At 41.4% G+C, this 25,756-nt stretch overlaps 2 protein-coding genes across 2 annotated transcripts in view; both read right to left on the reverse strand.

The window, feature by feature from the left end:
* The window catches only part of LOC113013572 (leucine-rich repeat neuronal protein 1), a 36,783-nt gene extending 20,639 nt beyond the window's left edge, over positions 1-16,144 (reverse strand). Inside the window, exons 1-2 of the mRNA XM_026154585.2 lie at positions 16,011-16,144; positions 2,776-4,302 (exon numbers count right to left, since the gene is read on the reverse strand). The gene's annotated coding sequence lies outside the window, so the exon portion shown is untranslated. The remainder of the gene's footprint in view (positions 1-2,775; positions 4,303-16,010) is intronic.
* Positions 7,008-25,756, reverse strand: part of elk1 (ETS transcription factor ELK1) — a 35,940-nt gene continuing 17,191 nt past the window's right edge. The window contains exons 8-12 of the mRNA XM_026154093.2: positions 25,590-25,740; positions 25,299-25,447; positions 23,501-23,584; positions 21,716-21,817; positions 7,008-16,276 (exon numbers count right to left, since the gene is read on the reverse strand). Of these exons, the coding sequence (XP_026009878.1) occupies positions 16,178-16,276; positions 21,716-21,817; positions 23,501-23,584; positions 25,299-25,447; positions 25,590-25,740 (585 nt within the window). The 3' untranslated portion in view covers positions 7,008-16,177. The remainder of the gene's footprint in view (positions 16,277-21,715; positions 21,818-23,500; positions 23,585-25,298; positions 25,448-25,589; positions 25,741-25,756) is intronic.

Here is a 25,756-nt window from a genome sequence, read left to right on the forward strand (position 1 = left end):
TTGGACAGTCTCGGTCGTTGTGTCCTTGGGCAAGACACTTCACCCGTTGCCTACTGGTGGTGGTCAGAGGGCCCGGTGGCGCCAGTGTCCGGCAGCCTCGCCTCTGTCAGTGCGCCCCAGGGTGGCTGTGGCTACAATGTAGCTGCCATCATCAGTGTGTGAATGGGTGGATGACTGGATATGTAAAGCGCTTTGGGGTCCTTAGGGACTAGTAAAGCGCTATATAAATACAGGCCATTTACCATAATTGAAACTGAAATTGAATTGAAACATCTCTCGTTTTAAAATTTTGGTCATTCTCCAGATTAAGAAAGCAGGATTATTTAGAGCAGGGGTGTCGAACTCCAGGCCTTGAGGGCCTGCAGGTTTTAGATCTCACCCTGGGTCAACACACCTGAATCAAATGATTAGCTCATTACCAGGCCTCAGGAGAACTTCAAAACATGTTGAGGAGGTCATTTAGCCATTTAAATCAGCTGTGTTGGATCAAGGACACATCTAAAACCTGCAGGACACCGGCTCTCGAGGCCTGGAGTTCGACACCTGTGATTTAGAGTATGAATATTAGCTGATGGTGTTTCACTCAGAAATTGTTACATAACGAGTGTGTGAGCTCGTCTCAGAGTCAGACCCACCCCCTTGCTCACAATGTCTCATCCCAAACTCCAAGACGGTGATGCTTCACTAACCGAGGAAAGGAGGAAGGAGGCGCAGCTGATTTATAACACGGGACACACCAGGAGCACTTTGTGAAAAGGAATGCATCAGAGTAATTGCTTTAACACAATTATCTAGTTTTCATAATCACAGGAAGCCATAACTGTAACTGAATGTGCATTTTGATTAATTCTTCTGCACTGCTGCAGGGACTTTTCAGTGTCTCTCGGTTAAATTCATCTGCTCTACAACCACAAAGAGACACAAAACAACCACAAAGGGACGGATTAACCTGTCTGAATCACTGCGAGCGTGTTGCTGCAGTCGTTCTGTGGAAAATAAACCTGAGGGTTAACTGAGAGTCGAAGAGGTAAGAGGTGATTACATAAAGCTGAGTCGGTGTTGCTGTGGAAACCTTGTGGATGTGAAACCAAGTCGACTGAAGTGCAGAAACTCTCTGACCTACTTTCATTCAGAAAAATCTATTATGCAACAATAAGTCAAGTCATCCTCCTTTCTGTCTGAATCTGCATCAAAATGCCAGAGGTTCACGTCTCCCGAGGAAGATGAGACGAGGGAGCTTCGTTTTAGACGGATGATGACGACTATATAGATGGATTTTGATTAAAATCTGCACAAAAAGCCAGAAAGTAGTTGCTGCTGGCCCGACACTGAAACGCCAGTCTGACTAAAGAAAAGAGTTGCCACTGACGGGTAAAACATTTACACGAGATATCTGTAATAAACTTAAATAGCTCGAAAAAAATTAGTGTTTTGTTTCATCGTTAGGGAATTAATTAGACTGAAAATACACATGCAAGGAGATGGAGTGAGACTCAAAAATACTGTTGATGACATCAAATCTACATTATAAACCCAGTAAATATTTTTACTTTAAGTGGTGCAACAACCTCACCCACAACACAATAAATTATGCAAACCTAATTAAAACAAAAGAATGACTAAAGTCTTAAAGCAGCACCACAAAAACTGCACACCTGGCCCACACTCAAACTGCTACCCTGAAACTGAACCCACGAGCCTGAACGCCAATAAAACACTGGGGGCGGAGTCAAAAGAACCCCAAGAAACACAAAATCCAACAAACAAAACTCGAATCTAATAAAAGGAACCGGAGGAAAGAGGAATAGCAAGCTACACATACAGGTGGAACAAACAGGTGATACTAATAAAAGGTGTGGAAGATGATAAAAAGAAGGAAAAAGAACAACTGTAAAAACAAACACAACAAAAATACCAGGGACCATGACACCAAGTCTTAAAACTTTGTCAATCAGCCCATAAAAAGTGCAGACGGATCAAAGCAGCAAACACAGTTTATTAATACATCTGCAAGAACATCTGGAATAATAATGTTGATAAAAATGTGGAGGCACTGCAGACCGAGCGTCAACCTCACGGGCTGAAAGACGAAACTGCGGCTAAATAAAATCACTGAACCAGGCCTCTCAACCATGTTTGTACTGCTGGAACATTTTTTAAATGAGAAGTCCTGACAATTTCCATCTTTTATATACAGTCTTTGGATAGCCAGGAACAGGGTTTCTTCAAAAACACTCTTTCTACTCATTTTATAGCAAAGACTACAGTTCCCATGATCCCTGAATAAACTGGACTTTTGCTTCGAAACCCAAACTTCATAAAATGATTGTGTAGCACAATCAAGAGACAACAAGAATAACACACCTGTATAAACTTTAAAAAGACACCACATGAGACCCGATTTTTTTGTAAGTAGTTTTGATGTCATGTTTTATATCTAAAACTCTTAAAGTTAAAAATTAACAATGCCTGAAGACTGAAGTTGACTTTCCCTGCACAGTGCGGTAAACACAGAGACTGATTAGAGTCCCGTTCATCTTTTCTCTATTTATCACTCAGTGTCATCAGCATCCAGCTGCATTTCGGCTCATTTAGGAACAAAGCTCGTGTTTCGCAGCAGCGACTCTTTTTCTTTGTGAAAATAAAGAAATGCTAAACTTTGAGGTGAGTACCCGGGATTAAACCCGGGTTTGATTCATGATTCGTCCCTCCGTCTCACTGTGGTGTCCCTGCAGAGCTCCGTGCTCCAGTGAGGACAGACGCCCATGTTCTCACCTTGCTCCTCCGCCTGCTGCTTCTCCTGCTCCCAGCCGCAGCTGCAGACACAGCCCGGGGCAAAGCCTCACAGAGCCGGGCAGAGCCTCACAGAGCCCGGGCGGAATGAGTCCGGTAGAAGCGGGCGGTTCTCCGGTCCGCTGATGTTTTGGTGATCCAGATGAGGGCGGGCCGAGTCCTGCTGCTGCTGGCGCTTTTATCTGAAGGATCCCTCCCTCTCTCCCTCCTGTCCTCTGTCAGGTCCGCGGCAGCTGACTTCCCATCAGCCAATGGGATTTATAGGCCACTGGACGAGGGACCAATCAGGGAGCTCGGATGCTGCACAGAAGCGCTGGAGGAGGAGGAGGGTGAACGATGATGATGAGGAGGAAGGGGAGGGTGGGTGTCTTCTGACATGACGTAATGCTCCAGATTCACCTAATGACTGAGAGTCTGCGCTCCCCTTGTTATCTCTCTCTACTTTGCTTCTTCTTCTTCTGTGGTGTCTCCGTGGTGCTGTCTGATCTGAGGCACGAACCAGCAGAAAGTTTAAACAGGAAGTTTGAAACTTCACAAGTCAAAATGTCTTCAGTCACACATCAGACGCAAAGAGTTTACTGTTAAACAGAGAGTATCTAAGCATGATGTCAGTGCTTTATAGCTTACATCGCACTTCATCTCTTTTTTATTGGGACATTTCATGGAAATTCAATCAGTGCCTATAAATATAAATTAAATACACTGAAATTAAAAGGTTTTTTAGTTTTAGTGAACAACAATGTAACAACACATTGCTTCATTTCCTCCATAAAACAAAACAATTTGGGGGCTTTGTTTGTATTTATTCTTATTTAGTATAAAAAAATAACCAAACAAACAAACAAACAAACAATGTTGATAACGAATCAAACAACAAACAAAAGAGAAAAGTTTGATAAGTTCTACAATTGTGATTGATCACATGTAGCAAATGTGTTCATGATAAAGTGGAATAAATGAATTAATATTATCATTATCGCCTTCATAATACCAGCAACAATTCTAGGATTGTAACGCAATAAGTAAATAAGAAATTGTTAGTATTAAAAAAGCCACAGAGATTTGTGAGGAGCCACTGCTCTACATCAGAAGGAGCCAACTGAGGATTTTTTGCAATCCAGCCAGAAGGCGATCCCTCGACAGACCCAGAGCTTATTTCTGGGAACGCCTCGATATTCCCCAGAAAAGATGCAGACAGAAAGGTGAGAACATGAAGAAATCAAAAATGGAAAAAGGATCAAATATAAACACGCAGAAACATCCACAGTTATCTTTTAGTTACTGCATTTTTATTTAATTTCCACTGCGAGTCCCAGCGAGGTTCTCTGATCTCTGTGGACGTCCAGCACTCAACACTGTGAGGAAACCAAAGTAATGCGAGACACCTGCTGACATCATGAGTGATCCCACATTGATCCAGTAAATCCTCAGGGTGAGTCAGCGTTACTGTACATGGAGCGAAGGCGAGGATGAGGACATCGAGGTGACGATGGCTCACTTTAAAAATGACTGGACAGAGAGGAGGGAGATGATGAAGACGTTTAAACGGTGGTGAAAAGGAAAAAGAAAACAAGATGCTGAAGAATAAAAGAAGACTGATCGTCATTCTGATCACAGATATGAACCAAACTCCACACAAATATCAGCTAATTTAATATCAGTCAGGAGTTGTCACAGATTAGAGCAGTAAAAAATAAATCCACACCAAACACTTCTCGTCATATCAGACCTTAAATCTTTAAAACACTGACAAAGCAGTGTTTCAGCAGGACTTTTAAATATCTTTATTTTTTTAAATCCGATTCTGATGGACATTATAAAGTCTTGAGACTTTGATCCAGTCAGGTTTCTGATGTCACAAAAGTTACTGATAAAAGCCTTTTAGAGCAGTTTCAAGTTCAGAGTGGTTCAGTTGGATTAAGTCCCCTCACTTCCTGTCATGGTCCGTGGGAGTTTTCCATCTGTGGCTGTGGGTCCTCCCCTTTTGGGTGGGGCCAGCGCCTCACCTGTATTCCATCTGCAAGCAATCAGCGGGAGAGCTACTTAAACCTGTGCAACCTGCCTTTCCTCACCAGTTTGTTATGCTCACTAGTGTGGTAACTAGAACTAGACTGACCCTCTGAGACTCATGCTAGTTGCTTCTTCCTCGTGTAACTCTGTTTTCCCTGTGTTTGGAGGTGTTGCATTCCCTGGTTCAATCTCACCTGGATATTCTCCATCTCTTTGCCCTCCGACCTTCTCGTTTCACCTGCTTATGATTGTGAAGTTCCTGCCTCTCCGTCTGTTACAGAATCCCTCCTGTTCCTCTGATGCCTTTTCTGTGCCCGCTCCTGCAACCTGATTTACTAGGCCACTCCCTCTCCGTCCCAGTCACTGACCCTCCGTGGTTATTATTTACTTAAGGCTTTGCCCGCTCTGTATTCTGTTATTTGTTTGTTATTTATTTGGTGTGCATTTGGGTCCTTTCTTTGGGTGAACGTCTAGTTGATGACACTTGCTGTTTGCTATTATAACCTTTTCTCAATTTGTGGATAAAACATCATTTAAAAAATTCCCGTGTTGTTGGAGATGAATATGAAAATGAAAGCATGACTTAAATTAAAACAAAACAAAAACCAATTGCAAATATTTAGTGTTAAAAGCACTTCCTCAAAAGAAACGCCAGCAGTCCTGTGTTCACCTTCTTAGCCAATATGGGCGAGCCGGGGTCAAACTGCTGAGATAATTATTCAAACCTTTTTGTTTCAGTTTTCAGAGATGTAATATCAATAATCTTTTCTTTTTAAACATGAAAGCTAATTAGACCATAAAAACTGCACCTTGCAGAAAACAGTAACCATACATTAGCAGTACAGTTAAACCAGCGTGTGTGTGTATAGGAAGCAGCTGCTGAGGGTTGAAGCTGATGCTATCATGCTTCAAATCAAAATGCTGTAAGGTGGTAATGTGAGGTCTATGAGACTCGGGGCTTTAACTGCAATTGTTCTCCTCTATCGATGATGAAAATACATTTTTGGGCTACATCTCCTCAGAGCCTCCATTAATCTCTGTTCATACTGGAATAAATGATCAGCGTCTCCCGTAGAACAACAAGACCAACCACTGACAGCTCCAAGGCTCGTCCTTTCTTCTGTGTGGTTTAAGGACGCCAACAGGAGGATTTACTCCACCTGCTCTTTTCCTGACCAGAGGTGAACTCATGTTCAGAGGATCAGAGGTTTAATAAAAAGTAAAGCATGGATTCATGTTTTATTAAACCTCTGAGCTGCAGCTGGATGGAAGCACCGACATCTGATTCCCTCCTCGTTCGAGTTCAACCCAAATTCTCCCACAATGCAAAGTAGGTTTTTCCTCCAACCTGTTTTATCTGTAAATGTGTGTCAGCTTGTACCCTGAGAATCAGTGTGTGTGTGTAAGAAGACGCACACACACATCACATAAACTGTCATCAGCCTTCATGTTGTTATCTGCAGGAGATTTATGACAAATCAGGTCAAAGTTCAGTGTAAACAATAAAATGGAAGACTTATCTTTGAAAATTTGGTTGAGGCGAACACACACACACACACACACACACACACACACACACACACACACACACACAGAGCATCTTATGTGTGTGTGAGAGACTCGGTGTGAACTCCTGCTGAGTGAAAACAATCCTGCAGCCTCTCAAATCCAGATTAGTCTGGATTAAAACTCACTATTCCCATCAGAAAAGTGTGTGTACTTGCATTACTGATGCTATGGGGACATTTGTCTGTTATCACACTGACATGTGGGGACAAAAAGAGGTCCTGGTAAACCTTTATCTTTAACTGTGAAGACTTGGTTTAAGGTTGGGACCTGCAGCCTCCGGCTCTCTAACCTCCACTGGGAGACTCTTGATGGAGAAATGGGAGCGTGTCACATGAGCGGCAAGTGAGGTGGCCCGAGTTAGCGCTAGCATTAGCAGAGATTAAATCCATGGCATTAAAGCGGTGCAGTAAAAGTACCCCACATCCACAGTGATCCACAATGCAACAATCAGCAAAATCCTGAGCGAGCGTTTCCTCTCAGAATTCTTACATTTCTAAATCTGAAGTTTATTGTTTTTTAACTAAGGGTAACTCATCACAAGCACTCAACATGTATGCTAGAAGTTTGAACTAAACGGCTTCCCGTGCCCAGGTATGCTTAGCATTCAAAAGTCATAAATGAGACAGTACAAACTGTACAGGACAAAATAGTTTTATTACCGTCCTCCCAGTGTGTGTGCATGTGTGTTTGTAGAAAACAAGAGGAATCATCAGCATAACATGGTACACCAACAAAAACTAAAGTCACGTCCATAAAAAATAGCTTTTCTTTTAAATGGTTCCAGTAAATAACATGTTAAACATGTAGCACTCTATCTCAGAAAAATAAAAGCAGGCCCCGCCACTTTACATCAATAAACTCCATGGCCAATCACAGCCGAGGAGGGGAGGGGCCACGCAGGATCTGACAGCAACAACAGGCCACAGGAACAACACGTCATTAACAACCCCCAGCCCATTGGTCAGGCCTGTCACATGGTACAGAATATATAGCAAATTCATATGTTCAGATTATATTTTGTGTCTATATACAGTGAAGATTTCCACACAAACTGTGGACAGAAAACCTCTTTACAATTAGGAGGCGCGTCAGCCATCGGCTTCCGGAGCTTTCTGTCTGTCATTCTGCTGCAAAGGATCATGGGTCAGTACTCTTTCTCTAAGTTTAAATTGCTAGTTTTGCCCTCAAGACTAGAAATTTAAACTGTGCAATTAAGGCTCAATAACCAAAGGATGAAACCGCTCGACAGACGTGCAAATGTTAATTCAAAATTGCAAAATTAAAAAAAAGTAACTGAATGACAGCATTTAAAAATTTTAATTTTTGCATAATGTTAAACTTTTCTGGCAAGAAAGATTTTAAGCTTAAATTCTAGTTATTTTCCACAAACCTTTGACATAAGGAGGCAGTTGTTGTTATAACAAAAAACTCTTCCCGGTGAAAACCAGAACCGTCATCATTTAATTTCTCTTTTTACGCCTTTTTTTAAACTTTTATTCTATCTTTGTCATTATAACAAGAAGCTGCTCATACTTCCCAGCATGAATGACCTATTTCATATTTAAATTACTAAAAAGTAAAGCAGATACATACATATGATAACAGGAAGCAGATTATAAATATTAGTTATAAAAAGAAATCACTGTCTTAAAAGAGGCGTGAATATTTATTCATTTTTCATGTTATGTTTTGTCATTGAACAAGTCATACATTAGATGTATTACCATATCAAAGTTACTATAATTCTAAACAGTGTTACAGTAAGACAAAGATTCATTAAGTTGCACTGAGCTGGTTTGCACACGAACAGTTTCTGAAGTGCAGCTGGACGGTACGCTCAAATGCAGAATGACCGGCAGCAAAGTCTGTCCAGGCTTTGGACGTCAACGTGAAAAACCCAAACAACTTTTGGTTTATGAGATGAAAACCACTGAGAAAACTCCAGGCCTCAAGTGAACAGACAGAAAGCTCAGGAACAACAGATGTTCCTCACTGGATTTAAGGAACGGCTTCCTTTATAAATGTCAAGAAACCAGAGCAGAAAATCTAACTGATGATGTTTATGAAGTGAAACTCATCACCAAATCCTGAGTACATGTCCACAGACCGCCTCTGACTGCAGGAACCAGCCGGCTGTTTTGGCTTTCAATCTTCGCATGTTCAGATCTCAGGAACCAACTCTACAGAAACCCTTTTCGGGGTAGGAACCGCTGAGTGGCTTCGATTCTGATTCTTTAAACCTGGAGAAAGCGCCCAAGAACTTTGTTAAGGCAGATACCTTTACAACACTTTGCCCCTACAGTGAAAAGATGCCTTATGTAACTGGAGGCAGGGGTTTGCTTTGCCTCTTCCATAACGTGCTTTCCTTTCAGTGATTCACATTCGAGAGAGACAGTTTAAGACTTCTGTGAATTAAAGACGTCTGAAAATATTGTTTTAAGACTTAAAGGCCTGCAGGTGAAGTATTTCCTCAAATGTCACTTTGCAAGCATCTTTCATCTGCATACAGGCAGCGTTTGCAAAGCAGACCCCTCGTCAAGTTCGCTCAGATGGTGATGAGTTTCAAAAACAGAAATCTGGACATTACCCAGAATGCAAAGCAGTTTCTAATCGATATAAAGACATTCGTCATGTTCTGCTGGTGAGAGAAAGGTTAGCTTGAAGTTAAACATGTCAGACTCAAACCCTGCGTCCAAAACTCGATACACAAAGTTATAAATGGCTTATTTTTCATCATCATGCTCTGAAAGAAAGATACACAACAGGTAGTATCTTTTTTCTTTCTTTCTTTTTTTAAATGAGGATGCATCTTTCTTCTGCTGCAGCTGAAATCTTTAAGGCTTCATCACTCTTTAAATCTTATACGCAATATAAACACATCATCTCTGATAGAAAAATAGAGTCATGCTGTAAAGAGAGAACAGTCGAACACGATGGCTTGGTGCTGCGTTTACGTCGCCGCAAAGGCTGGGAAATCCCGCCGTCAGGGACCGATCTGAGGCTGAATTCAGAGGAGCTGATGAAGGATGGTTCCAGCTTGGATCAGGTAGAGAAAACTAGAACCTCTATCTTGAATCAGATTTTTTGTTCCTTTTTAAACTTCACATTGTAAAAAAAATTAAGTAGTAAAGAAAGATGTTTCAGGTATTTAACGAGTTGCAGAATAACCTCAGTGAAGGTGGAAACACTGAATACGAGCTTCACTCAGTCCCTGACGCTCCAGCTGTGTGTGTGTGTGTGTGTGTGTGCGCGTGTGTGCTTGCACAGCTATCTTTGTGGGAACCAAATAGAGGGTCAACCTTGTGAGGACCCACCTTTGAAAGGTTGGGTAGTCGGGCTTTTCCTCTCATCTATGAACCATCTGTCCAAATCCAGAGCGCCCCTGTCCTCAGCCTGAACCTCACTGCAGACACTGCTCTTAGCTCAACCAACCTTGAACCTAAAAGCTTAGATACTTGATACTTGCTGCCATTACATTTGACTGTAAACAAAGACACATTTTTCCATTAAAAATAATCCAAAAAGTGCCAACAGCACACACAAGACAGGTCCAGTTCTACGACTAGCAGAGGGGAACATCTGTCAAATCAAAACAAATTACATTTTTCACAATAATATTTTGTAGGGTGCAAATAGGGCTGGGCCATATTATACCGTTCACGGTAATACCGGTATAATGTTAGGCAACGATAGGAAAATGAAATATCGCGATAGAATGGGAGTAAAACGCGCATGCGCAGTGCCTTTGTTTTCATACGCACATGGCTGATTGTTGAGTGAAACAGATGAACCAGAATTGGTTTGTAAAAATGGTGCAACTTCAGTGATGTGGAACTGGTTTGGTGTTTGTCCTTCAGATACACGACAAAGCACATTTTTTTTGCAGAACATGCAAGCGGCCGTCGGACTAAGATGCCCTTAAATCTGGGAGTAATCTGGGTCCTAAACTCCGTATACTTCAGGTCAAACAACACTGCAGCATCACTAAGAGTTCAAAACTGTCTAAATTCTTTCATCTTTAATAAAACGATCAGCATTGCTGCTTTACCAGGGGTAACTATGAAGTTTAACTTCCAGGCATCCATGAAAACAAAAGTTATTACATTTAACGGAGTTAGAAGTTAGCAGGAAGCTAGCGGAAGTTAGCTCGCTAGTTTCGCTAGTTACCTTAGCATGATATAGCATGTTCTGACTGAGAGATTTCTGAAAAAAATCAAACGTACAGCTCTGCTATCACTTCCAACATAAATGAAGACAGGAAACTAAACAGCAGTGACGTTTGTAGGGTTACTGAAGTTGGGCTAGCTGGTATATAATGATGTGCTACGTGATCGCTAGCGACACAGCTATGTTAGCATAACATAAACAGTGAAGCTGGAGGACCAACACTAACACTTTTCCACTTATAAAAGTTAACGTGAAGGTTCTTCATGGTTAGAGACAAATGCAATCGCATGGCAGGATGCTGTAAACGGACCAAACTTCAGTCAGGAGAACAACTGAAATAATCCATCCACAATACGAGGTTAGTCATTAATATACTGCAACATGGGAATAGAGCAGCTGCCAGAGAATTCAACATTAATGAATCAATGGTACAGAAGTGGAGGAAGCAAGAAGAATGAGTTGAATAAAGTTTGATTTATCTGACTGCTTTGTTTCGCTTAATGTGCCTTATAATCCCGTGCACCTTATGGTCCGAAAAATGCGTACTGCACACTGCAGTTTAATGTTGCAAAGCACCTATTTTTAACTTCAGTGGATATTATACATGGTTATGCTCAGGATATGTCAGCCCATTTCTACTGGAAATGCCTTTTGGTTAAACTTTCAGCAAGGAATTTGCATTTGCACTGTTACATTTTTATAAAGCTTTAATGTACATAAAAACCAGCTTCTTGTTTAAGTGAAAATAAATGGAAGGTTGTCTTTTTGCGCTAGTAATGTTGTGGAGTTGTATTTTGTCTCGCATCAATTATATCGTCGGTTATATCGTTATCGCAAATTTTCAAATATATATCGTGATAAATATTTTTGGCCATATCGCCCTGCTCTAGGTGCAAAGACCATTTTACCTAAGTTGGACATTTGAACATGAGTCAATAGTGACTGACTCACTTTGGCCATTAGTGGAAGTGCAGAAAAGTGCAGCTCCTGCTGCGCTTCAACGCCTGCCTAAATTTCTCCAACTTGTCTGTTGAACTTTAAACACTGTTGGAGCAAAGCAACTTCCGCTTTCTTGCCTTTTTCTGAACCGGTCTGCAACCCAAAGCATAGTATTGTACAGAAGAAATATGGATGACTGTGCATTTCTTTTGGCAGCCCTTCCCATAGAGACTACCACCAGTGGGCCCACCTTTGCCACCAAAAATCTCTTAGCTCAGTTAGTGCAGTATTTTCTTTCCCCCATCATACTTTTCAAGTAGAAACAGGTAGTTACAGATTTGGTAATGACACCATGCTGCTGGTAAAAAGCACAGCAGTGATGCTGCAGTAATTTGTGGCGTGGTCGGCACAGCAGTGCACCCTAAACTGTAATCTTAAGAGAAATGTCACTGAAATATCGAAACGTAATGTTATGAATTTGGAGAAAGGGGTAATTCAAATATGAACACAAGTTTTCGTTAACTTCTGTTTTCTTGGAGCATGTTCTGCACCTTCTGGGTATCTATGCCCGAGCTTCCTCCTCACCCTTGATGCAAACGTGGGAGATGATCTTATTTATGTGATAAAGACGTGTAAGTGCGCAACGAGCCAGAGCGCAAGATGTGCCAGCAGTAGCAACATCACAGCGAGTAACTGAGCAAAGCTTGAGTTAGCATGGACGGACCGACCCCTCCAATGAATCCTCACAAAGATTGCATTGTGCGTGTGTGTGTGTGTGTGTGTCTGCAGCCTTGGCGTCACACACAGAAGCATAGAAACACGTTAACAGCTCCAGCAGCAACAACGATAACAACAGCAATGACAACAGCAACCTGCAGGGCGGCAACAGTCGGGTCAGGTTACCGTGGCAACCACAGCTAGCATTAGAAATAACACGAACAACAACAACAACAACATCAACAGTCTGGGTTTTTTTTTTTTTTTTTTTTAGAGGAACATGAGTCAGTGTCTGTCTACAATTTTGGGGGAAACAAACAAACAAACAAACAAACAAAACAAAACATTTTTTTTTGTCTCTGCAGGTTTTCGATGTTGCCACAAGTTCCCGTCAAACACGCTTTAAAAATCACATGTTCGTGTAAATCAAGCGAAACTACAGGTCATCGGAGAGAACCAAGTATCCAGTCTGATCTGCTCGGCTCGACTCTGTTTCAGTTGTTTTCTATTATAATACAACCGCATCAGTGTCCTTGGGGTTGCTGTGGCAACACCGCCAAAATTCCTGTGATGTCATTCGTATGCGCCACAACACAACAGTGGAGGATATCGAAGCGCTGGTATACCTGCTGCCAAACCGATGCCAAGTGTCTGCACCTCATCACCGGATCACGGTGTTGGTTTGTGTGGAGCCACTTTCCCTCACTGCCGGATTTCAAAAATGGCGGTTTGGAATTTTGTAAAGGACTTGCTCTCATGACACATCGAGGGACGCCACTGACTGGCCCATCTGCTGCATGCTGTCTGTTGACATGCAGTCACATTTTAGGACCATTCAGAACCCCAATGGAGCAGGTACCAGGTACTACCACCTAATGGGAAACCCTGAAAACCGAGCCGAGCAGGTATTAGTGGAAAAGGTCCGTAAACAAAACTAAAGACTGCACAAAATCCAACTAATCATTGTTCTAATGCATGAAGCCTCCTAGTTGTTTGTAAATCATGTACAGTAAAACTCATATGCTTCATAGCCGATGCTGAGAGAACAAAACATACGACCGCATGTCTCACAACCTAAAATTATCAAACTTTACCAGCAAGGATTTAAAAAATGTTTAAAACTGATAATCTGATACTTTGTTCTGCAGAGTTTTGATCTTTTAAAGTTCTTAAGTGGATAAAAATCACTGCGGTGCCCTGAAGATTAGAGGATGCTCATCTTTGAATAATCTCAAATCCAACTGTAAGAACTGACGGGACAACATTTAACACAGTTATGTTTAATCGTTAATCAGGTTTCAGTTCAATTTTAGTTTGTTTGAGTTTAGTTTTTAAATCAATGAAAGTGTTTAGTGTTAGTTGTTAGTTTTTAAAGGTTTCATTTCTTCCTTTTTCATTCAAATTTATTTTATTTAATTTAATTGGAATTAAATCAAAAAGAGTCTACGGGGTTGAAGAGAAAACCCCAACAATCAGCTGATCCCCTGTGTGCAACACAGAGGGCAGAAAGAACTTCTTTTTCTTTTTAAACATGAAGAGATCTCCAGAAGCACCAGGCTGAGGGAGGGGCAGACGTATACGTCACCCGAGAATCAAGAAAGAAAACGTTGCAATCTGCAGCAGGGAGTGAAGAGGTGGGAGAGGAGAAGGAACTCTCAGTGCATCATGGGAAGTCCTCCAGCAGGCTGAGCCTACAGCAGCAAAGCTGAGAGAGTCTGAAAGTGGAGATTAGCCTGAACACCGAAGGCTGTGCCTCTCACTCTAAATTTTAGAAACTCAGTAAACAGAAGTAAGCCAGCAGTCTGAGAGTAAGGTGTTGTGATGGGATTACATGGTACTACGAGGTCGTTGACATTTGATGTGGTCAGATTATTTATGACCTCGAGGAGTTTAAGTTCAACTCTGAGAGCAAATTTTACCAAACTGACAAAGACTAAAGTTAGAGCCAGTTCCTGTGTATTTGTATTTTATCTGAAAGTTTAGTTTTTATTTAAATTTCAGAGAACTAAATTTTTTTCACACACAGATAAACAGATAAATCAGCCCCTGCCATCAAGGATGTCTTCAGAGATCCAATTAAATACGCGTTTAAGCCATAAAGGAAAAAAAACATTTTCTTAGTCATCTTGTTCCAAGGTTGACACTAAAGACCATCTGATGCTTTTCTAATGCCTTTTTAATTTTGAAATGTTGTGCTGATGTTTGTACAAAATGAGGACGTAGACTTTGACTTGGATGTTGGAGAATTTATGTTTTTTATGGTTTTTGGTGCTTTATTAAACACAAATTGATCAAATTATTTGAAATGTTTCAATCATAAGCCCCGGTATGACAGAGTGTCATTAAACTCGGTCCTTTGTTGTTGGTTTTTGCACGGAAAAAGCTTTCAATATATTAAAGGCTATCCTACACTCTCAGTGAAAGGAGAATAAATGCGACTCTTTCAACTTGTGGCAACATGACTGCAGATTTGTTCCAAGGCCTTTGGAACAAAACATTTATTTTTCAGAGCTGCTCAAATAAAATCTCTGGAATGACTGCTGAGATTCAAACAATAAGCAGTTGTTAATAAGTAACGCAAACTCATCTATCACTGTTTTAAAAACCAAAGGAATGTGACTCTGTCCTCGGTAAAACCTTTAAATCAAGTCTGACAGACACTTCAGTTCAGTTTGGACATTAAACTCTGTGAGAAAATATACAATCTGTCACATTTAGACACTTTTATAGAGAAAGAACTTGGCTTTGAAAAACCTCAGGTCCACCGTCATCTTCATCCTTTGTGATTGGTCAGTTCGAAATGCTGCTGAGGAGTCCACTCGAAACAAAACAAACAATAAACAACCAAAAACAAAAAAAACAGGCCATGCAGAACCAGAGAAAGGCGTGACCTTTAAAATCGGCCAGTAAGAGCAAAGCAACAACCCTTAAATGGCTCTGAAAGTCGTTTCTGACGAAATCCAGCAGAAGGTGAGTTTATAAAATGTCAGTGTTGGTGCTGAAATTAAATTCCAACTGGGAGAGAGTCGCCTGGTAGCTTAAAAAATGAGGGAAAAAAAGATGAGACTGTTTTAAAAACAGTCAAGAACCTTTAAGGAATCTGCAGAGAAAGGTGCATTGAAAACAAGACAGAAATAAATAACCTCGAATTTAAAAAACAAAAGATCCCATCAGAAAAAATGTGAGATTATGAGGAACTGCAGATCCTTTTACACACAAACATGTGAACGTTCCCTCCTTCCAGTCCGCGATCAGTTACTCCCAGAAAACGTCAAGTCAAATCTTCTGTTTAGTAAAAACTCAAATAAGAGACGGCTCCAGCTTTTCTCCGGTTCCCCTCCGTCACACACTGAAGAAACCGTTTGAAAACAGACATTTGTTTGCTGTCAGTTTTCAGTAAGCAGACCGGCTATAAAAGCCATCTTCAAGGTTAAGCTGTTTTATTTGACAACAGTCACGTCAGAGCACTTTTGCATCGCAAGGTAAAGACCTCACAATATTATAGAAAGAAATCCAACGACAGGTTTAAAAAACACCAGTAGAAAAAGAGAAAAACATCCCTCCGTCTTCTCGTGGCCTTTAGTTGCCGTTTATGTCCTCGTGTCGGGTTCAAGTCGAGAGAAGCATCTGGTTCTCTCGAAACCCCGCTGTCATAGTGTTTGAGTACAAAGCTATGAAAGAAACAGGAAGGTGGAAGGAGGACAAAGCGCAGATTCCCACCTGTTGGAAAGTGTAAGAATCAGCGGAGGGTCTGACTGATCCTCGGCTGTGAACGCGTCCACCAGTGAAAGGCCCACACAAACCATGACACCTACCCAAAAAGAGTCAGCCGATGCAGCCTAAACTTCTCATGGCGTCGGGTTTTTAGTGATGCATTTCAGAGTCAGTGCAGATCCGGCTTTTCCTCCGACCCTCCAGGAGTTGAGGAGATCATTGGGCGAGGTTGTGCCCGGTGAAGAGCTGCTTCAGGCGGGCGGGGAGCTCAGGGCTTCTGGGGCCCCGGGGAGAGGACCACGGGGGTGGAGAGGCCGTCGACGCTCAGAGCCGGGATGTGGATCTGATTACTGCCGTTAGAGGGAAACTGAGAAGAGACAGAAAGAGACACTGAAGATGAAAACTTGACGTTTTATTTTGAAGGAATGTTAGAAAATATCCTGCCAACTTGGTAAAAATCAGCTGTTTTTCAGCTTCACTTTCTTTTTTGTCTTTCTGTAGAACATGATGCACACTGATGAGGTTTATGAATTATTTTTCTTCCTCAGTAGCCAATTTACCGATTCTAGGACATTTAAGGCATTTTTAAGCAAACTGAGCCCGTCGCTTCTGAACACTTTAAGGTTTGCACATTGACGGAAGAATGTGTAACTGATTCCTTTTTATGCCTGCATGCCATTTTATCTGTAAACACAAACGCTTTGAATAAAGTTTTGATGTTAACAATCCATTAAAATTTGGTTCTGCAGTCTTTTATTTATTTATTGGTTGAAAACCGCCTCAACTTAGAAACCATGATTCTTACAAGTGTGGTGTGTGTTAAAGTAACATATTAAAATTTAAAGTATCATGTCACATTTGACCTCTGACCTCACACATCTGGGTTTCTTTCAAGTTGACCTATAAATATTTTATATCTTTAAAATATAGTCAAGAAAACGAGAATGAGCTGCCTAGTTAGAAATAAACTGTAGCATAATGTTACATCATAAGTTGGTGTTATTCATGCTGCTCTTAAACAATGTTTGCATACAAAATACAAACACTATTCCCTTAAAAGTAAATCGTGCCCAGAGACTGAGGTGTCTTGGTGGAGATTTGCGATCTTGCAGTTTATCTCGTCTCATTACGTTTTTCCAAGAATAACACATCACACAATGACTCAAATTAAACACTTTGTCTTCAGATTAAAGGTCGAACATTTGAGTCTCTGGAGAAAAGTACTTGAAATGGTTAAACTATATAAAAGCAAAACTCCCAAACAGTGTCTGTAAACTCTGTAAAGTCCCACTGGGCACGTGATGGAAGCTGAAAAAATATTCTGACACTTCATTTACTTAAAATACAGACATAACCCTGAGAAACCCAGGACTCAGGGGTACTTACTATGATTTAAGCCTGCCTGGTTTACCTGTTCTTTACTTACATTTTTAATGTAGTACTCATAATCTCAGGCCTCAAGGGTTACCTGTACCTCTGCCTGCTCTAAAACTGCACACTTTGCCCTTGTACACTGGTCTGTCTTGATAAAGAGGCAACCTGTTTAAATAACAGATATTTATTTATAGTCTCACTAGATCACTGAGGTCTGGTGAGCACATGGTGGAAAATCTTTCATATTTGAACATTTCCGCTCGGACACAGAACGCTTAAAAACTCTCCTTTTGGTTTCTTCACACTTGTAGCCCAAATCCTCATCTTACAATGTAAAAAACCAGCTGAACACTTTTTCCGTTACTGAAGAGTTAAAATGGGTTAAAACACAGCTTTTTCTAGCAGGTCATGAAAGATGTTACTGAGAAGCTGCAGGGTTTTCACAGCCTGCAGTTTTTAGCTGCACCACAAGGAGGCGACAAAGTATCACAGCGTCACGATACAAACAGCAGAGAAAACTTAACACCTTTGTTTCAGAACACAGGACGAAATGACTTAATGATACTAGTTATAGACAAATAAATGCTTAAACTACCCAACTGTGCACACAGGCATGCAAACATTAAAAAATATTTAACGTTTGAAGCTTTTCCCTCTTCTTTTTAAAACATTTTTTGGCCTAGATCCTCGCACCGCCCATCCTTCCTGCCTCCAACACATCAGCTTCAAGCGCTCCCTGTTCAACGGCTGTCTAATATAACCCACATCCTGACAGGTCCCATTGTAACGAGATAATGTGCAGTGTATTTTAGTGCATTATAATCATTATTACGACTCAGAGAGAGAAGACTCAGAATGTGCTGTTGTTTATGCACTGAGTGAACTGAACCTTTAATAACAGATAACAGACGGACTTCAAGCTGGGCCAGAAACCTGCAGACACACAAACCAGCTCTGTGTATTCTCGTTCATCTATCAATGTGGGGACTTGTGTGTATCTTAGATCATGCGAGGACGCCCCTCCTCACTTTGATTGAGACCTTCAGGTTTAAAGGGTTTACACCTGGATTTAGGATTCATGTTTAGAACTATATTCAGATTAAGGCTGACGTCAATACGAGTCCTCACATAGTATATGTGTGTGTTTGCGTGTGTGTATGTGTGTGCGTGCAGGCACCCTGGATCAGATTCAGGTACCCGCAGTGCACAGTAGCCGTGTGTGTGTGTGTGTGTGTGTGTGCGCGCGCTTGTGGTAGAGGAGCTTGTGTCCTGAAAACCAGTTTTTATACTTTGGTGATTCTGTGATGATGCTTAAAAGGCATGTTTACAGCCTGGTGCAAAATCCCTTTTGGGCCTCTATGAATATTTTCCACCTTCATAACAACTGAACAGGCAGTGAATGCATCACAGTGTGGGACCTGCTCAGTGCAGACGTCCATCAACACTTCCCAGAGAACCACCGGCTGCACATTGCCCTCCCTGGAGGACATCTCCAGATCTTGGTGTCTCAGCGGGGCGAGGAAAATAATTTAAGACCCTTTTCACCTTGGACATCTAACTGTTCAACCTCCTGCCCTGCAGCACAGGTGCACCAAGCGCCGGGTAAAACAAACTCAGTTTTTTCCCTTGAGCTATCACAAATTTGAGCTCGTATAAATAAACAAAACAAATGATTATTTAGCAACTAATGTGAAGTTCAACAGTGAATGGTGAATCCTTAATATGTGTGTGTGTCTTCTTTATAGCAGCCTTTATTCTTTACATAGTTTTATAAGCTTTCATTGTTTTCTCTCATTTTTCTACTTCAATGTTTTTGCACTGTACAGAATATTTCACCAAATCTTGGATATGTCTTATGTACAATGGCGATAAAGGCTTTCTACAGGGAGTGCAGAATTATTAGGCAAATGAGTATTTTGTCCACATCATCCTCTTCATGCATGTTGTCTTACTCCAAGCTGTATAGGCTCGAAAGCCTACTACCAATTAAGCATATTAGGTGATGTGCATCTCTGTAATGAGAAGGGGTGTGGTCTAATGACATCAACACCCTATATCAGGTGTGCATAATTATTAGGCAACGTCCTTTCCTTTGGCAAAATGGGTCAAAAGAAGGACTTGACAGGCTCAGAAATGTCAAAAATAGTGAGATATCTTGCAGAGGGATGCAGCAGTCTCAAAATTGCAAAGCTTCTGAAGCGTGATCATCGAACAATCAAGCGTTTCATTCAAAATAGTCAACAGGGTCGCAAGAAGCGTGTGGAAAAACCAAGGCGCAAAATAACTGCCCATGAACTGAGAAAAGTCAAGCGTGCAGCTGCCAAGATGCCACTTGCCACCAGTTTGGCCATATTTCAGAGCTGCAACATCACTGGAGTGCCCAAAAGCACAAGGTGTGCAATACTCAGAGACATGGCCAAGGTAAGAAAGGCTGAAAGACGACCACCACTGAACAAGACACACAAGCTGAAACGTCAAGACTGGGCCAAGAAATATCTCAAGACTGGTTTTTCTAAGGTTTTATGGACTGATGAAATGAGAGTGAGTCTTGATGGGCCAGATGGATGGGCCCGTGGCTGGATTGGTAAAGGGCAGAGAGCTCCAGTCCCACTCAGACGCCAGCAAGGTGGAGGTGGAGTACTGGTTTGGGCTGGTATCATCATAGATGAGCTTGTGGGGCCTTTTCGGATTGAGGATGGAGTCAAGCTCAACTCCCAGTCCTACTGCCAGTTTCTGGAAGACACCTTCTTCAAGCAGTGGTACAGGAAGAAGTCTGCATCCTTCAAGAAAAACATGATTCTCATGCAGGACAATGCTCCATCACACGCGTCCAAGTACTCCACAGCGTGGCTGGCAAGAAAGGGTATAAAAGAAGAAAAACTAATGACATGGCCTCCTTGTTCACCTGATCTGAACCCCATTGAGAACCTGTGGTCCATCATCAAATGTGAGATTTACAAGGAAGGAAAACAGTACACCTCTCTGAACAGTGTCTGGGAGGCTGTGGTTGCTGCTGCACGCAATGTTGATGGTGAACAGATCAAAACACTGACAGAATCCATGGATGGCAGGCTTTTGAGTGTCCTTGCAAAGAAAGGTGGCTATATTGGTCGCTGATTTGTTTTTGTTTTGTTTTTGAATGTCAGAAATGTATATTTGTGAATGTGGAGATGTTATATTGGTTTCACTGGTAAAAATAAATAATTGAAATGGGTATATATTTGTTTTTTGTCAAGTTGCCTAATAATTATGCACAGTAATAGTCACCTGCACACACAGATATCCCCCTAAAATAGCTCAAACTAAAAACAAACTAAAAACTACTTCCAAAAACATTCAGCTTTGATATTAATGAGTTTTTTGGGTTCATTGAGAACATGGTTGTTGTTCAATAATAAAATTATTCCTCAAAAATACAACTTGCCTAATAATTCTGCACTCCCTGTATTCTACAGTACGGCTCCTGCAAGAAATTTGTGGTTCTGTTTTGTTGCACTAATTAGCCGGTGTCTGTGTGTGATGCACCCATACAGTCTGTAGCTGCAGCTTGCTGCAGAACCCAAAACCAAAGGGTGACATGATGGTGGCTACGTCCATCTTTTATACAGTTTATGCTTTTAACCACTCATTTCTACGCCGGGCTGTGAAAACACAGCCTTAGGGAAATAAGAGAATTTTTCTGCTTTTATGTTTATATTTGTTTAAAACTTGGCTGCAGAAAAATATTTCGGTGAAAACTTATTTAATGACAAACTCAACAGAAAACATGCACACAGAGATAAAGGGACGATAATGATGACAGACGGCCTCTAAAATGATCTTTTCAGCGCAGACTGAGACATGAATTGTTGCAGAAGGAATGAAGCGGATCACCACAGGCAGTAGGATTTCACTTCTGGTGTAAATGAGCATCTAAGTGTCTAAACTTCCCAACTAACAGCTGCTGATGTATTGAACGTGAACCAGTGTGCATGACGGCGTGCGTGAAGCGACAAGCAGAACTGCAAACTTGCTGCACAAACGTGTGAATTTTCTGTGAAACTGAAGCTGTGGTTTCATTTACCAAACCTGCATACAGACAAAGACCAAAGCATTATGTGGCTGTAAGGTAAGGTTCAGTGTGAGCTCTGCAAATGAACAACCGACAGATTATATTTTAAAAGACGAGTATCTTATTCTGAGAACCAGCTCTGAACACTTTTTTCTTTCAGTTTTCACCACAAACTTCACCTGCAGACTGATTCTTTTCTCTTTCACCAAAACAATATTGTCTTTTAGTTCCTGCACATGTTTCCAGCTGATTAAAGGATTTTACTGTGAAGGAGTTTTGGTACTGAAGTGAATTTTGTCGCACTTGTTATCGTCCATTTGTTTGTGGATTTGTGTTTCAGGATGTTGGAACTGCATGCAGTGGGCTCAGTGTATTTATTACCTGGAAGGAAAGTTTAGCTGGCGATCGAGGAGCGATGGGACTGAGCGTGCTCCAGAAGTGGATGGTGGAGGGAAGAGGGCTGGGAGTCAACAGGACCGGAGTCTGGAAGGATAAATGGACAGAAACATCCAAGAGTGTTTGACAGGAACGAACATTTCAAGGAAAAACAATTGACAAATGATTCAACTTCCTGTGTGGACGTCCCAACCAGATTCAGTTCTGTTTACATCAACAAGTCAGAGTATCTAACAGTGAAATCCGTCTTTATTCCTTTCTGTGGAAGGAATGCAGTTTGTTCCTATCAGCCGCTCTACAAATGCAGATGACACATTTAAAGACAGAAAATGTTAAAAAAAAGAAAAAAAAGAAGAAGCTTTAATTCAAGAACTCCTGACACTGCAGAACAAATCAAAAACAGGAAGAATGACTCATCAAAACAAGCTTTAATATCAATGCAGCATTTCAGATGAAGGTTAACTGAACAATGGACTAAACCAGAGCTCAATCTGATCTCAGCCAGTTAAACTTAAACTTGAAAGTCTTCATATGTGCATATACTCTAAATTTGTTTTAGAGTGAACAAGAACAAGTTCTTAATGAAAATGTTTGAATTCAATGTACCATCCTTTTAGCTGATGGACAGGCTGAGATATTGGGAGAAAAACAGATCACAGAGGATTTATAAACACATACAAGACCTTCACATGTAATTAGGGACTGAAGAACAATATTTTGATTCACTTGTATTGAAAATGACTGAGGTCATTTCTAAAAACAACAACAACCAACAAGATGAAAAAAAATTATCATTTTATGAATAAAGTTATTTATGATTCAAACATGTTTCCCGAGACTTTGAACTTTGGGTACATTTCTGTTCCCGAACACTAAAATGCATGCTGCACGTTTGGCACCTCTATGCTAATTAGTTTTATTTATACAGCGCGAAATCACCACAACAGTCGCCTCAACGTGCTTTATATTGTAAGGTAGACCCTACAATAATACATACAGAGAAAAACCCAACAATCATACGACCACCTATGAGCAAGCGCTTTGGTGACAGTGGGAAGGAAAAACTCCCTTTTAACAGGAAGAAACCTCCAGCACAACCAGGCTCAGGGAGGGGCGGGGCCATCTGCTGCGACCGGTTGGGGTGAGAGAAGGAAGACAGGATAAAGACAAGCAGTGGAAGAGAGACAGAGGTTAATAATAACTTACAATTAAATGCAGAGGTGTATAAACACATAGTGAGTGAGAAAGGTGACTGAAGAAGAAACACTCAATGCATCATGGGAATCCCTGGCAGCCTACGTCTATTGCAGCATAACTAAGGAAGGATTCAGGGTCACCTGGTCCAGCCCTAACTTTATGCTTATAGTGTCTGTCTCCTGAATCCAAACTGGAAGCTGGTTCCATAGAAGAGGGGCCTGAAAACTGAAGGCTCTGCCTCTTGTTCTACTTTTAAATACTCTAGGAACAACAAGTAGGCCTGCAGAGCGAGAGCGAAGTTTTCTACACTAAACTCTCACAGTCTGCTGTGTGTTACGTGATTTGAAATAAAGATAATTTAAACAAACAGCTATAGACAAAACAACAGATAAGTGACGTTCCAGGGAATTCAAGGTCTGTGGTGCTGTAGAGGAAAGTGTTTCGTGTCAACTTGTTGTCAGCAGCAGCGATGCAAAGAGGATCGCTGCTAGAACGACACAATCCTCCAAGTTGCGAACAGACGCCTATATGAATAAAGACACGTGTGCCACACATAGACAAGCGAGTGTTTACCAGAGCGTGGGAGGTGATGACAGTCGGGGTGAGCGTGTTGGTCGCTGATCCAGGAGCCAATAAACTGTTAACTGCTGCATTCACCTGCAGAAGGAACAGGAAGCAACAGCACACGTTTACCTCTAAACACAGCACGATCATTCACTCATACACTTGCACATATACACAATATATATAAATCCCTATAATCCCATAGTTTGGAGAAAATAAATAAAAATGTTAAAAGCTCTGATGTGTTTTTGGATTTTTCTTTAATCTTGTGACAGCCAAGGCTCACACGGGGTTAGAGTTCAGGGTGAAAGCGCCTACACGCTGTGAGATTTCAGCAAACCTAACAGTCGATTAGAAGTGTGTCACAGAGCTAACAAACAGACTGCAGAATGATTAAACTTATGAATCATGGACTGTGGAGAAGATTTTTGTTTACGTGTCACATTCATCTTGGTGCGCTCATGATAAGGACTCGAGGACGCAGCACACAAAATATCTTCAGGGTTTTCCTGGATAAAAACATTTTTGGCAACCCGAAAACTTACACAGCTTTACTACAATATTCAAGACTTTAGAGCTCTTTAAAACGATCACCGAGGACTAAACTCTCTACTTAAATTATTTGTTTGTTAAACAACACGTTCTGGGCGTAGCAGGCCTGCTTTGTGTGGGCGTGTCCTATCGCTCCCTGACTCTGGTGCCATCCTTTCCTCCTGCAGAGTCAGCGCACAGACTCCACACAGCAAACGACACTCGAGTCCAAAAGCTGTGAAGAAGAGTCGGTCAGTGCCAGTGGGCAGGCTGGCAGTGTCGTTTCCTGCCGTGTGGAAAGGAGTGCATGTTCCGACTGTTTCATACTTTGTTAACAGCATCGACATCTTTCTGCTGATGTCGCTTTGCTTTTGACAGAAATAACTGCCCAGCTGTGTCCCTATTTAAGATCCTTTTAATAAAACCTAAATCAATAAAAGATATTTAAAGTGATTATTTATGCAGAAGTGGAAATATCTGGGTTTTTACAGAGTTAAAATGAGCCTCTGTGGGGGTGGCCATGGACTTCTGCATGACTGGCAATTAATTTTTGTTACTGTCTTACCAGTAGTCTCTGCATATTCCTGTTATTTGTTGTCATTTGTAGTAGATCCACTGCCACTTTAAAAATATGTATTACAATGTGTACAATAAAATATATATGGACTTTTACTCTTTGTTAGCAGGATATATGTTATAAATTTGTGGTTACACCTAATCTTGTTGTATTCTGAAGTTGTCTTATAGTCATTTACATTTGCAGTATGTGCTGCTGATGTTTAAAGAAAAGAAAACGAACACATCCAGAGCGGCTAAAAGCTTTAAGAGAAAAAGCTAAAAGCTTTTCGTCCTGGACGTTTTATTTAAGTGCTGTGAGACTCACATCACAGACTCAAAGGATTCTGGAAACTTCAATTTATCTGATAAATGTCTAACGTTCAAGTTGTTACATAGCACACATAGTGATGTTTCTCCATTTCACAACCAAAACCTGCATTTTTCCAATGTTAAAACATGACTATATGAGAAAATGTCTTTGAGGGATTCACAGCTAGATGATGAGCCTGGTATCAAAGCAGAGGTGAAAAGGTGACTGTAACTGTTTTGACCAGTCACTTATCCCGCCGGTTGCTATGACATTTGATTTTATGTCATAGCAACCCATAGCAGCCATAGTCTTCCTGACTTTCTGTTTTAAATATTTTTTTTATGTTTGTAAAGCACATCTGAACTTTTACATGTGATGTTTAGTAAAGTGACCAGCAGTGTTGCAGACCTTATCGAGGGAGAGGCCGGGGGGCAGGGAGGGAGAGGAGGGTAGCTCCAGGCCTCGTGGCTTCTTTTGTTTCGGAGGAACGGCGTCCGAGGATGAAGCTGCTGGAGAGGTCACCGGCAAGGACGTCGTCACCGGGGGGATGACTGGATCTGAAGGAAACAAATCGCAGGAATGAAATCTAATGAATTATGGGAATAGACATAAAAAGGCGGTCTCGGTGGGCTCCACCCAGAGAGGGAAGAAAAACCCTTTCCTCAATCAGGGAGATCATCTAAAATGCTTTCCTGTCACCTGTTAGCGTGTCCTGGCCCTCACCCTCTGTCCTCTCCTCCTCTGCTGGCTGCTGAACTCCAACCCCGGCATCAATGCAGGGCGGGGGCGGGCTTTCCACAATGGTGGGGGGAGGCTCTGGCTCTCCCGAGTCACAGATCAGCTGAGGAACCTGGATGGAAGAGCAC

This window comes from Astatotilapia calliptera, chromosome 20 (genome assembly GCF_964374335.1).
Source record: "Astatotilapia calliptera chromosome 20, fAstCal68.1, whole genome shotgun sequence".
NCBI classification, from domain to species: Eukaryota; Metazoa; Chordata; class Actinopteri; order Cichliformes; family Cichlidae; genus Astatotilapia; species Astatotilapia calliptera.